At 35.6% G+C, this 14,021-nt stretch overlaps 1 protein-coding gene across 2 annotated transcripts in view; it reads left to right on the top strand.

Moving 5' to 3' along the window:
* The window catches only part of RASGRP1 (RAS guanyl releasing protein 1), a 43,766-nt gene extending 30,046 nt beyond the window's left edge, over window positions 1-13,720 (top strand). For both annotated transcript variants that reach the window (XM_035329120.1, XM_035329121.1), the window contains exons 9-17: window positions 1,678-1,953; window positions 4,169-4,249; window positions 4,849-4,953; window positions 5,459-5,568; window positions 6,267-6,411; window positions 7,612-7,648; window positions 8,259-8,405; window positions 8,896-9,266; window positions 10,468-13,720. In XM_035329120.1, coding sequence (XP_035185011.1) covers window positions 1,678-1,953; window positions 4,169-4,249; window positions 4,849-4,953; window positions 5,459-5,568; window positions 6,267-6,411; window positions 7,612-7,648; window positions 8,259-8,405; window positions 8,896-9,266; window positions 10,468-10,602 — 1,407 coding nt within the window. In that variant the 3' untranslated portion in view covers window positions 10,603-13,720. The remainder of the gene's footprint in view (window positions 1-1,677; window positions 1,954-4,168; window positions 4,250-4,848; window positions 4,954-5,458; window positions 5,569-6,266; window positions 6,412-7,611; window positions 7,649-8,258; window positions 8,406-8,895; window positions 9,267-10,467) is intronic.
* Window positions 13,721-14,021: the final 301 nt, after the last annotated feature.

Below are 14,021 nucleotides of genomic sequence, written 5' to 3'. Positions count from 1 at the left end.
TTTTTTTTTTTTTTTTTTTTTTTTTTTTTTTTTTTTTTTTGTCATTTCATCTTTACAAACACCAGTTACTCCTACACATTTAACCCTCTCTTGGAGATTTGTAGAGCTTTCTCAAATTTTTTGTTTGGGTATGAGAAGATGCATTTTCATTTACATGCAGTAGCACAGAATAGTGTTCAAACACAAAAGCAGACAATTAGATCCGAGGATATTTGAGAACAAAGTTTAGCTATCCATAGCAATGCTGACCAGCCTGAGTCTATAAATGCTAGCATAAATGTCTGCATTTTAAAACTGAAAAGACAAGTTTTGTTCATCTGATCTTTCCCTATGACAGATTTTATCTAGTTGAGAGTTGAACAAACTTAACTCGAAGACACATATATACACATATACAGTGGAACATTAGGAATTATTTGAAATTTTCATTTTAATTCATGTGAATTGTAGAATGGACATATTTTTGCTGTGATTCCAGCTACTAAAACTGTGAAGGTTTTTTGTTTGTTTGTGTTTTTTTTTTGTTTGGTTTGTGTGTTTTTGTTTGTTTGTTTGTTTTAGCTTTGAAATGGCTTTAGTCAATTGGTCTTAAGAGACTAATAAACTTTATTTTATCTTATTTGGGTCCTGAAAGATTTCATAAGGGTATCTAAAGAATTTGTTTTGATCACAGTATATTTAAACAGCTTTAATGAACAATGCATACCTGGAGAATAGGCCAGAAATATGACTTCCCACTGATAACAATTGCAGATCTCAGGATCTGTAGATCCAGTTTAGCAAGCTTATTTTAGAAGCATGTTGTTTTACAAATTTCCTCATTATGAGGAGGGGACTACACATGTGCCTATGATTTTAATAACTTTTTGCATCAAGAAACTGTATATAAGCACTAATAAAAAACTAAGTAAATAAAGATTGGTAATTAGTGACTTTACTAGTTTAAAGTTTAACTAAAAAGATTAACTTGTGAAGGTTAAAAATCAAGTGGTTAGACAGGAACTTCCACAAAAATAAAATAAACCAACCAACCAAAACAAAACAAAACAAAAAACATTGCTCCATTGACTTTATAATATTAAAAGTCAGCTTTGTGCCTGTACAGTTTTAAGCAAGTAAGGTGTTTATATGGCTAGACTTGAGTTTCGTTTGGCCTTTGCAACAAGTTATATGTTCCTTATCAAGGAAGAAAGCCTTCTTAAAAGCACAGATGCACCACCTTGAACTGTAAGAGTTCTGGTCATGTTGTGATAGAACCATAGCACAGTGTAAGGTTTCCCTGCCAGTCCATTCCAGCTGGTGACCTGGAAGTTGGAGAATTGCATTCCACATTGTAAGGTAAAGATGCTTGCTTTTAGGAAGGTCAGAGACATAACAGATAGCTTATACATTACCTGCAGAAGCATCCCCGTGATTTGAGAGGATTCTTTCTTCTAATTGACTTAATAGGGAATGTAGGAAGGCTGGCATTATAGATGAGGCACATAAGATGTATTATTAATTTAAACAAGGTGAATAACGAGATTTCATTTGGAGCCTAGAGACTTACATTTTTAAATCGATGTTGACAGTCACAGTGAGCAAACCACTTAAGAATAGTATGGAAAATTCTTGTGATATATGGCCAGAACAGAAGGAGGAACCACTTTTGATTATTTGTTTTCTTTTTCTTTTTAGGTGTTTAATGAAATGACAGAATTGCTTTCATCTTACAAAAACTATGACAGTTATCGACGTGCTTATAATGAGTGCACTAACTTTAAGATCCCAATCCTTGGGGTCCATCTGAAAGATTTGATATCGCTTCATGAGGCCATGCCAGACTACTTAGAAGACAAGAAAATTAACATATACAAACTGTACTCTCTGTATAACCACATAAATGAGCTGATACAACTCCAGGAAATGCCACTTCCCCTGGAGGCTAATATGGACCTTGTTCATTTGCTTACAGTAAGTTTATTGGATGAGACAAATACCTCCACTTAAAAAATGATTTTCAAGTACCTCTCAAATTAAACTAAGTAGAGAATTCCATTAATTATAAATACTTAACACTGTAAGACTTTTTTTTTCCTTAAAGAAGTGTACAATAACAGAAGAGGAGAAAAAGTTAGTGATGCTGGTTTATCTGGCAGCAAGGGTAGAGGTGCCTCGTGAACACTTTCTTATTTTAAAGTTTATTGGAATTTTCTCCTAATTACTTCCACAAGGGAAGGAAACATTTATTTACATTTCACTGTGGTAGTATACATTGTGTGTGTACTTTCCCTGTGGAAGCACCCGGACTCCTCTGCTGATTAAGCCTAAATAGGGAGAAAGGTAGAAAGCTTCCTTAGGGTGCACCTTGGAGGCAGAAGATAGCATATAAGGCTTGCTCGTGTTGAACATATAAACTTGCACATGAAAAGGGTTTCTCAAGATGTGTAGGGTTAAATATACCACATTTCTAGCCAACTTTCTTCTGGTACTAATAAAACTGTTTGACATAAAGATCAGTCAAGTGTAGTTGTATTGTGCTTCTAGTAATCTCTAGTCAGTACATGTTACAAACAAAATTAATATTACCTAGCACATTTCTTGTTTCTCAGTTTTGTTTGGCCCTAACAAGTCTCACAGATTGGAAAACCTGGATAGCCTGCTGACTCTTCCTGGTTATGTGCCCTGTTTCAGGAAAACCTGATAGGTAAAATGCTCATGTGCTTAGGGTTATTTGTTCTCTCTGGCAGTGCTTGTGTAAGGTCTTGTGCCCAAGGGCTGAAACAGGCTATTCAGCTCTTCCCATAGAGCTACGTAAAGTGGTGAATTTCTTCCTGTAAAATGTTTTAAATGCTTTGTCTCAAACAATTAGAAGTTGATGTTTTTCACTAACATTTTATAAAAGTGCCTATTATGAGCTTGTAGAACTTCGGCCACAAGTTCATGTAACTATATATTACAGGACATAACATAAAAGAAATACTACTTTTCAAAGCAGGGTTTCTCAACTGATAATATTCCAGGGTATATGATTTTCTTGTTTGTTCCCTGTTGTTTTTTTTTCCTCAAGTCTTTTTCCTTTGTGTTCCTATCAACAGCCAAATTAGTTTGAAGAGGTAGTAGCGATTACATACATGAGTCAATAATTGATAGAAATATCCTTACATTTGCACTAGTTTTTGAGTGTCAGAAACTACTTCAAGATTTCCCCAGGAATCAAAAATTATTCACTACTTTTACTACAACAGCAATCTTTTAGTTGTTCACAAGAAATTTGTTGCACATTTGAAATTTAAGCCACGTTATTCAGCTTTAGTTTGATGTGTTATTTGCATTAAGCAGTATATTTTGCTTTCTTATGTTATATATATGTGACTGCCACCATATTGATTTACACACTAGGATAATTTGAAACTAATTTTGTGATGGAGAGAGTATTTCAACATTATATTTTCTTCAGACCTGCCTTGAATGGAGCCTCGTAACACAGTTACCTGTGGCTTTTCTGATCATGTTTCTAATGTGAATATTTTCATATAGTCAAAAAGTGTCATGTTGCCAGTCTTAAATGTTAACTTGAAATTGTTTCCAATTATTTGCTATACCATTTTCCAGGGTACACCCATAAGCAAAGATATAAATTTGGTAACTTTTTCAAATTCCTTTATCTATCCAGGTGTAAAGTTTCTCACTTTGCTTAACTGCAGTTGACAGCTAAGTTCTCACTAAATATATGTGAGTCCATCTTTTAGCCTCATCATGTATTTGTTGGTTCAGTGTGGCCCCTGACATGTTTAAACAAGAATTTTCTGAGAATTATGGTTGACAGACAGTTTCATGGGAATGGTGCTTAGTTGCTTGGTAGACTATCTGTATATCAGGGGAGTTAACAGTTTTTTTCAGGTTACTTATTAACACAGGGCTAGTTATGCTTTCAGTCACTTGCGTGTTAATGGCTGTGTGATGTTACAGATTTCCAGATAACAGCAGCAACAGACTGGAATTTAGAAATGCACCTATTTCAAATCATAGTCAACGCCTACACAGCTCAAATGCATTTTTTTTTTTCCTGTGGTGCAACCTAAATTAAAAAAATAGTCCATCAAAATCTACTAATTCATGCCAGGAAGAAATGAATCAAGTAGTATCAACTGCTTTGGGATTAAGCTAATATTATGTTTGTTTTCAGCTGTCCCTTGATCTGTATTACACAGAAGATGAAATTTACGAGCTTTCATATGCACGAGAGCCAAGAAGTCACCGAGCTGCGGTAAGAGCCTTTCCAGATTCTTAACCAAAAAAAAAAAAAAAATTATGAGCAATTTAACTTTTATCCCTTTCATTCATTTTATTTTGTATGTTTTTGGTTTAGCATAAGCTTCATAAACTGAACAAAATCTGTTAAAGCATATATAGTTTGATGGCTGAATAGGTTGATGATGAAGCATAAATGAGAGTATATGCGAGACTTGATACCAATGTCAGGTATCACAGTACAAACACAAATGCAGTTACTTTTATAGAGACATCAGGCTCAACCTTGACAAATGATCCCAGTTCTTTTAAGTTAAGAATTCATACGTGACTCACATGATCAAACCCATGACTGCAGTTTCTGTTCCTGTTCTATAAACATGGAAAAGATAGTGAATTGGTGCCAGTGAAACATGAGAATTTAAACCATTGTTTTAGACTGTTCAGGGAAGAGCTTTCTCTGAAGTAGCACATAATTATCAAAAGTATGATGTTGGGTCAGATAGGCCATTTCTGCAGTCCTGTATCACACAGTTCATCATCACAAATTGAGGAAGCATTATACTGAAAATATTTTAACATGGTACTAATAAAGTTCCATTCAATTTATTGTAGCCTTTGACACCTTCCAGACCACCAGTAGTTGCAGACTGGGCCTCAGGAGTAGCCCCAAAACCTGATCCAAAAACCATCAGCAAACATGTTCAGAGGATGGTGGATGTAAGTATGGTTGGACTATCTACCTTACATCTCAGTTATAGTCTTAACGTTTAGGTATGAAAAGATACAAAGAAGGGAAAAAATAGGGCCAGACACAAGTGGAAATAGGTCTGTTACACAGCTGCTTCTCACATAACGTTAACCTGGCCAAATAACCCAGGCAGCTGCACGGATTTGGCTAGAGAGATCATCACTGACAGCATTAACTGAGTGCATTAGTACAAGTTGTGCCTTAATGATGATCTTAGAGTGATGAAATAAGAGCTAGTGTTGTGAAGCATTCAGTCCATTTTATGTTGGCTTATCTGTATCTTCCTATAAATTAAGAAATCATAATGCTTCTTCAGACTTAAGCAAGAAAAACAATTAGAAAAAACTGTTGTACTGTTGAATAGATATTGAGGGAAAGTGGGAGAGGAATCCTCTGAATTTTGTGAAGACTTTCTGAAGTGGTAATTCAGTAGTTCCTATCCACGTTATAAACTATTCTACTATTGTCTTACAGTCTGTCTTCAAAAATTATGATCATGATCAGGATGGATACATTTCTCAAGAAGAATTTGAAAAGATAGCAGCCAGTTTTCCATTCTCATTTTGTGTAATGGCTAAAGACTGGTAAGTACTTACAAATCTCTTTTAACCTAGTTCTGCTTATCAACTTTGTAGGACCTGTGTGTGTTATTTCTGTTGTTTTGTTAGTGGTAGTTTTGTTTCCCTTTTTTTTTCTTCTGTCACTAGGATGGTAAAATCATCCTCGTCACCAACAAATGGAAGTGAAAACATAACTGACAAAAGCACCTTTTAAGTGTTTTGTGAATAACCTCTTCGTGAGCTTACAGAAATGATAACCAGGCTGATGTAGGAGTAAGAACAGAGATAATAGAAGAAGAAATATTTTTATAATGCTATGTAGTATATACTACTAAGGAACTTTCCAAAGATGACCTGTTCCTGAAAAATAGAGAATTGTCAAATGTCTATTTTGGCCAAATTAAAAATATTTCTCTCAACACATTAAAACATGGAAAAATACAAACATGGTTATTCCAAAGTTTTGAAATAGTTTTGAGGTTGCATCTCATACAGGTAGTTCATTCATACTTACAAGCTGCAATTGTAATGTGTAGAGAAGCTTCTGTAGACTTTGGGAACTGTTGACAAAATTACTGGTATCACTAGTTCTTGGCCAATTAAAGTATTGCCAGTATAAATTGTGAAGGTATGTTTAGTTCTCCTTATTGGTATGTTTAATTCTCCTTATTGCTTTTAAAAAAAGAGGTGCCTCACAAACAACTTTTCTTGTTTATTTGCAGGGAAGGTCTGATTAGCAGGGATGAAATAACCGCTTACTTTATGAGGGCTAGCTCAATCTATTCCAAATTAGGACTTGGGTTTGCTCACAACTTCCAAGAGACCACTTACCTAAGGCCTACTTTCTGCGACAACTGTGCTGGATTTGTAAGTTCACTTTTTAGTAAATTATGTTAATATTGTCTGGAAAAATGCCTATTTTTTAATCTCGTAACTACTTTGCGTCACATACAGTAATGAATCTGTTTAAAACACCAGTGAAACTACAAACATCAGACTACTGCCTGTGTAGCTATTTAATGTACCCTTTGTAGCCCACTTGGCAGTGCTATTATCTGTTTAAACACGGCTCCTACCTTGTGGTGTTTGGCTGTGTCACTCTCAGAGAAGACTTTCCAAATCCAGAGGCTTCCGCTCCACTGGGCTGTTAGAACTAGGGTGTCCAAAGGAGGGCTACAAAGATGGTGAAGGGTCTGGAGAGCAAGATGTACGAGGAGTGGCTGAGGTCTCCTGGTTTGTTCAGCCCAGAGCAGAGGAAGCTGAGGGGAGGCCTCATGGTGGTCTGCAGCTTCCTCATAAGGAAAGCAGAGGGGCAGGCGCTGAGCTCTGCTCTCTGGGGACAGCGACAGGACCTGAGGGAACAGCATGGAGCTGGGAGAGGGGAGGGTCAGGCTGGGGGTTAGGGAAAGGTTCTTCACCAAGATGGTGGTTGGGCACTGGAGCAGATTCCCCAGGAAAGTGGCACTGAGAATATCTGTATGTATGTATAATCTGTCAATATTCATGGCTCTGAGCCTGCTGAAGTTTAATAAGCATTTTGAAAATGCTCTCAGAAATATGCTTTTATTTTTGGGTGGTCATGTGCAGAGCCAGGAGTCGGACTTGATCCTTGTGGGTCCCTTCCAACTTGAGATATTCTATGATTATATGAACTCATGTCCTGGTACAGACAAGCCCCGTGCCTGGCACAGGAAGATTTAGTAAAACTGACTCCAACCACTCCCTAGCTTAGCTGGGATCAAATGAGTGCTGTTGCACAATTCTACATCTACTCTAGTTCTACACCTTCACTGGGAGCTGTTAGATCTGCTGATGTATTCATTAGAAACTAGGTCAAGCTATTTTGTTTGTGATTAAGGAACATGCATACACATATTCTGTTTACCTTACTCTAAAGATGTGTAGGTATTTCATATTTTGATTTTTTTACCATTAAAAGGATATGAAAATGAGGTACTCTGCAGGTGCTGAAATCTCAGAAGTGAGTATTTGGTGAATATTTTTATCTAGAGGTATCAAATGTGTACAGAACTATTTTAATATATATTCTTTTTGTTTGAATTTCAGCTTTGGGGAGTCATAAAACAAGGATACAGATGCAAAGGTAAGATACTTTATTCTTTGTTAATTTTAATCTATAACTAATGGTTATAGCAAATAATAGCAAAACAACCAAACACCTTGATTTTTCCAAGATCCATTGCTATGTCTGTCGACTTATTTAATCTGGCCTCTCAGAGAGAAGGCTGACTCAAGAATAGGATGACAGACATGCTCCAAAGGAAATGTGAAGGTAAAGGAACTGATAGCCTAACCTTTTGCAAATCTTCACTGAATCCAGAGGGCTGATAAACAGACCCTTCTAGTCTGATGAGTGCAATACAAATTCTCTGAAAACTACGTAACAGATTCACAAGTATTTTGCGGTTTTCCACCTCATACATGTATGTATCTGCTTTCTCTGCAACTCCTACAGTCAGAACTGTTACAACCATATGTTGCTATTTGATATTTTTAATATTGAAAAGGGGGTTGAGGTGTATATAGCAAGGGGATATAGTTGATTTGTTCCTAAGTGTAGGTTGTTTCAGGTAAGGCACGTAGAGAACCTTAAAGAAACTTTCCTGCTTCTTTTGGAAGCAACACAGTGTGAGAGCTGACCTGAAATACTACAACAGAGCCACTGAATCATTTAAAGTTTGTTTTGTTTACAGATTGTGGAATGAATTGCCACAAGCAATGCAAAGACCTGGTTGTGATAGAGTGCAAGAGAAGACCCAAAACTTCAGTTCCAGACAGCAGCCCAACATCTGCTCTTGCTTCAAGCCTCTGCACATTAGGGGTCAAAGAGCAATTCCACGGTGAGGAAAGGTCACGTTAAAAAGATCAAAAGACCTACATAATTTTTGTTTTGTTCCTTTTTCTTTTAAAGATGAGTTGTACAGTAGTGTTTAGGGTTTGGTTAGTTAATTGCAGAGTTTTACCAACACAGTAACTAGAACCAGCAGACCTCCAGTCCAAGCAGTAAGATCAATAGTCTGTATAAAACTTATTAATATATAAATTATCTGGAGGCTTTTCTCTGAGTTCAATGGTAGGTATGCTGTGATGGTGATGGAAGACTTCTGTTTTTCTCTTAATAAACCATATTTAGGCTACTGAGATAGGGCACAGCATTGTTCCAAGACACATGATATTGAAAAGTGTCCTATGACACCAATTTTACACTTACCAATGTAAAAATAAAGAATAGTTTTATTTATTCATTAAAATCATGTTTAATTACTGTACCTGCTGGTTCTCTATTCTTGGCATAAAATCTTGACTCAATTTATGATGCATGTTCTATAGGACAAGAAGAAGGACCATTCACGTTTTCTAATGGAGAAGTAGTGGAACACAATGAAGGCAGCAAGGACCGAACCATTATGCTGATGGGTTCCTCAGCTCAGAAAATCTCAGTAAGACTGAAACCAGCTGTGGTTCATAAAGGTACACAGACTGATTCTGTACTGCAAGTTGGTGATGTATCTCATAGGCAGACGGAGAAGAAAGAAAGGATAACAGAAAATCCTTATCTCCAGCCTACCCCACCATCCCCATGTCCAAGCCCAATACTAAGCCGAAAAAAGGCTTATGTTAAATGGGAAAACAAGGACTCCAGCCAGAAAATGAAGGAGGAGCATCACAGCTATAAACCCTCATACCACGAACTTGAGCAGGTATGTACATAGCAAAACAAATCTGGCTTTGTACAACAGTACTGTGAAGTGGTTAGAGGGGGGTGGCTGAGTGGGAAGATGTCACACTACCACTGTACTCCAGTATAATTGCCAGAACAATCCATGAGAGGTATCATGAATTCTTAGCTGCTTTAACTTCATCAGTGATGTTTCACTTCAAATGTAAATTTTAGTAGTGGTACAGGGCTTAGGGAATACATTTTGAAGCCTTTGTTATGGTTACATTCATCCCTGTAGCCTTATAAGTGACAAGCAAGAATGTGACTGTAATCTGACTGCTTAGGACAGCACGTTACACCACAAAATAACTTATTTTAAGGAACAGTCTTCTGCACATGGAATGCAAGACTGAGAAACTCAAATTAACGTTTTAACGTAACTTTGACAGCATACTATTTACATAAGGCATTATGTTGAAACCAGTTTAACACTTACCTTAACAAAAATATTTATGGCTGAAGAAAATCTGACTTCTAATACAACTTTAAGACAACAATGTTAGTCAAAAAAAAAGTTTCTAGAAGTACAGAGAATACAGAAGAACCAAAAAGCATACAGTGAGATGCACATTAGCCATTACTAAACAAGGAATTAGAAATCTGTTCAAAGATTTAACATTTTCTTAAAAGTTAAAAAAAAAAAAAATAAAAAAAAATGTAAATATCCCAGCCTGCCTTGGAGACAACTGTTCTGAACAATGCATAGAGTAGTTCTGTTATTTCTTTCCTCACGGATTACAATGCTATTAAATCAGCTCTGTGTACAAGCTCCAAACTTCATAGAATATAGTATCTACTGTTATGTCTTGCATGTCTTGATTCTCACCATGTAATCAAGCACTGTAAAGAGACACATTTCTACAACGTGTCTTCATTTAGACTCTGCTTTGGATTGTAAGAGGAACTTCTTGTTAATGACTGATAAGACATTTTATAGATAGCTTTGTGTATTCATATAAAACATATATAATTTGCAAATGATTAAGTCTTAATACATTAACTGCTTGTTAGCTAAAAGGTCTCATCCTTTTAATGTTACTGCGTGTAAGCTAGTATCTTTTCTACTGTTAAGAGACATCTCCAACTTATGTTTAAGCCAATCAACCTAAATAGACAACCAGACAATACTGAAACAAATTTAAAATCAAATCCCATTCTCTATTTTTTTTTTGTTTGTCTAGGAAAGAAATATTCTAAAAGCAGACAATGAAGGTTTAAAGATCCAGCTGGAGCAAGCACATAAAACAATCGAATCTCTTACAATCCAGAGAAGAAATCATGTAGTTGATGACCTACAGCACAGAGACTGCTCCTAGCAGGAAAGGGGAAGATCCCCATGGAAGAATGGAAGACTGAAGGCATGACAAAGCTGCTTTACCAAGTGATCTGGAGAGCTAGTCCAAAGCATTTTAAACAGAAATGCTCTCCTTATTTTGTGTACTTCTGTATTAGAAATACACTCTTAAGTGTATCAGTTAATTCCTTTAACCTTTTTAAGGTAATTTAGCATCATCTGCATGATGAAAATCGTATCTTCTGGGATTGCTTTTAAAAGGAGTGACACTGTTCCTGAAGTTTATGTTCATGACGGATTCCACAGTGAGTTGGCTGCAGGCAGCACACATTACTCTACAAATGTTCTGACAACATAGCTATTCATAAGACTGTCACCTCAGATTTGGTCCAAATTCAGGTTTGTAGAAACATGGTCAATAAAGCTAAGCATTTAAGTAAAACTGCAGAAATATTCCATTAAGAGAGAGAGTTCCTTCGCATTGTATCTGAAAACAATTAAAATAATTAAGTCAACTGTGACCTTTATTTCTGAAGTTTAGCAAAAATATTAAAATAAGTAAAGCTAATGATATTTGATTACTTGATTCTTAGGCTTTGTTAGGATAAACTGACAAATATTCTAAAACTCCTTCAGAGCTTTGTAGTCCTGCTGCTCAAATGCTTACCTTTGTTAAGGTAAAATATGAGACTTGAGAGTTTAGAGTGAACACTGCTTCCCTTTTTGTGGAAATGAGCCCTACTTATTGAGCTTAAAGGATAGCTTGCTGTTCCTTTACCATAAATATGGGACAAAGTTGATTATTTTTTGTAATGTCAAATGACACCAGTGTTGCGACATCTGAGTACAACCTTAAAGGTTGTATTATGAGGGAAACTGTACTGTTTCCCAGTGCAACAGATGTATTTCAGAGCTTTGTATTTCAGAGCTTCTAACATCTTACAGCTCTAACCAGGATTTCTCCATTATCTTTATCATAGCTTTCACATGCACTTTAGATAAAGAGTCAAGATGACCATGCTCTCATGTGTACAAATTTTGTATAGTGAAAGGTGCTAGGGAGGTAACTTAGTTTTCTTAATGCTACTAAGTGTTCATACTGGCAAAAGATGACAAAACAGTCTTTCAAGTTACTGGTATATTTGTCAGAATAGTCAATTTTAAAATTGACTTTGCGTTTCAAGGTAATTCTTACACTTACAGTTGTATAAAACTCACTTGCATTTATCAAGCAGGCATTTCTCATCATACATGTAAACAGCAGGAAGTTAAGATTTGACATATTTATTAATAACATATACTTAATGCTCTTCAAAACTTGCAAGTTACCATTATAGATTGAATTTTTAGTTGACCCATTATAATAGCATGCGTGCTTTATGTTCAAAGTGGCGTAAAGACTATGTTCTATCTCTAGTTTACAGTCATTAATTGTCAAGTATATGAATGCTTTACTTACTGTTTAAAAAAAGAAAAGGACCATTGGAAACTACTTAGCAATTTACTGGTTCTAAATTCTTGTTTAGCCTTTGGATTGTGCTTGTACCTCCATGACTGGAAGGAGACAGTAGTAGTAGTACTAGTAGTAGTAATGGAATTTGTTATTTACTGTAAATAAATATGGTATGTAAAGAATTGAAATGCGTATGACAAAAATAGCAGCTGTGAAGATTGTGCAACTCTTGTTCCTCATACACTAAACCTGAATTATTAACAGTTAATATGTAATTGCACTTTGATTAGTGAAGCAGTCAAAATGGCTTTCAGGTCATGTTTGTAAACTTGCTTTGCCAATTTTCTGTAAGCTTCTTGATATTTGTCCTCTATGCAGGACTACAGCAAGGAGAATTTTTGATATGCATTTAGCAAACAAAAATCTATTTCTGCAACAACTAAAACAAACAGGATAAATACTGAATATATTTTCATGTATTTGGAAAATACCTTAAAAGAGCAACAGACTGGTAAATCCTGTTGTGCAGCTAACTGCTTGCTTATGCTCTGAACTCTGGATTCTAATAGAATTTCTGTATGTGTATATACATATATATCCTTGTTCATTTCCTTCCCTCCCTCTCCAAAGTAGACAAACTAATATCAACAGCTGGCCCAAAGGCCAGCATTACTATGTTACAGAGTACTAAGGTTTAGTACTTAATGCTTAAAATTGAGTTAAGACCCTATTTTTACAGGCGTAAATGTTAACTTAACATTTCTCTCTGTCATCCTCTTGTTCCTACAAACAATTTGGATTACTTACAACACCTATTTGCAGGAACATCCTACAGAACCAGTATGTGGTGCTTCATGTCTGCTGAAAGCTTCCTGCTTCAAATGACTTGGTTGATACCTGGAAAACTTGAGAGCTCTTCAACTACCTTCAGGTTCTTTGTTTGCCAACATCTCTTTACAATGTTTTTTTTTTTTTTTTTTTTTTTTTTCCTTTTTTGTTCTGTTTAGTGATAGTCCCTTCTTATTACTCTTGGGACTTTGATTTTGATGCATGAAAGACTTGTGCTAATAGCAAAGATGGACTGTACTGGGATACTGCTGAAACCTACCGAGCTATGAGCAAACACCAAATGCATCTCTGTTAATCTTAATGTTCCTCTATGCTAGGAAAAAAAGATAAACTACCAAGTGCTGTTTAAGTCTTATCAGCAAACAATGACATTGAACACCACTTACAGTTTATCTTGTTAATAAAAGTGAAAAGCACTTACCTTTTATGCTTTCTCCAGGCTCAGCTGTGTTTCATGTACATACAGGAAGGAAAAAAAATGAACACACCCACCCCAACTACTGTTTATTTTTAAGAAAAAAATCCGATTCTCTAAAGATAAAGTAGCTCTGCCATTTTACTTTTTATATTATTCAGTCTACTTTTAATATTCAAATTTAAGAAAACTGCATTTAAAGTAGCTTAGAAATGCCTTTGAAAATACCAAAACTACCTTTTGGAATTCTTTGTTATAGCAGTCGTCTGTTATTCTGTTGTAAGTGATCTCTACAGCAACTTGAAAAGTTTTTGTTTTAATGCTATTAAAGAAGATTGAAAAAGTGTACAGATTGTAAAGATTTATATAAAAGTGTAAGATTTTGGTTTAATATTTATAATAGAAAAAAATATTAAAATTGCACATTGACTCTGTGTTTCTATCTGAAAAATCTTAACAACCTAAATTCATTTTCCTCGATTCTGTTATCTGGGACACTTTTGGGACTAACCTAGTGTCTGAGCCTCTTCTCTCTCTCTTGCACCTGAGAACATTGAGAACACTTGGGAAGCTAGGCCTGTGCAGATTATTCTTTCAGTATTTTAGTGGCTGAGACGCTACAGACACTTGTTTCTGCCACTCTAATATTCCAAGTATAGCAAAGCACAATCTACTAATTCTGAAAACATTTACCAGCATGATGAAGTTTAAACAAGTCTTCTGC

The sequence above is a fragment of the Oxyura jamaicensis genome, chromosome 5 (genome assembly GCF_011077185.1).
Source record: "Oxyura jamaicensis isolate SHBP4307 breed ruddy duck chromosome 5, BPBGC_Ojam_1.0, whole genome shotgun sequence".
Taxonomy (NCBI): Eukaryota; Metazoa; Chordata; class Aves; order Anseriformes; family Anatidae; genus Oxyura; species Oxyura jamaicensis.
Note: the sequence above shows the minus strand (reverse complement) of the source record. Positions and strands in the feature narration are given on the sequence as shown.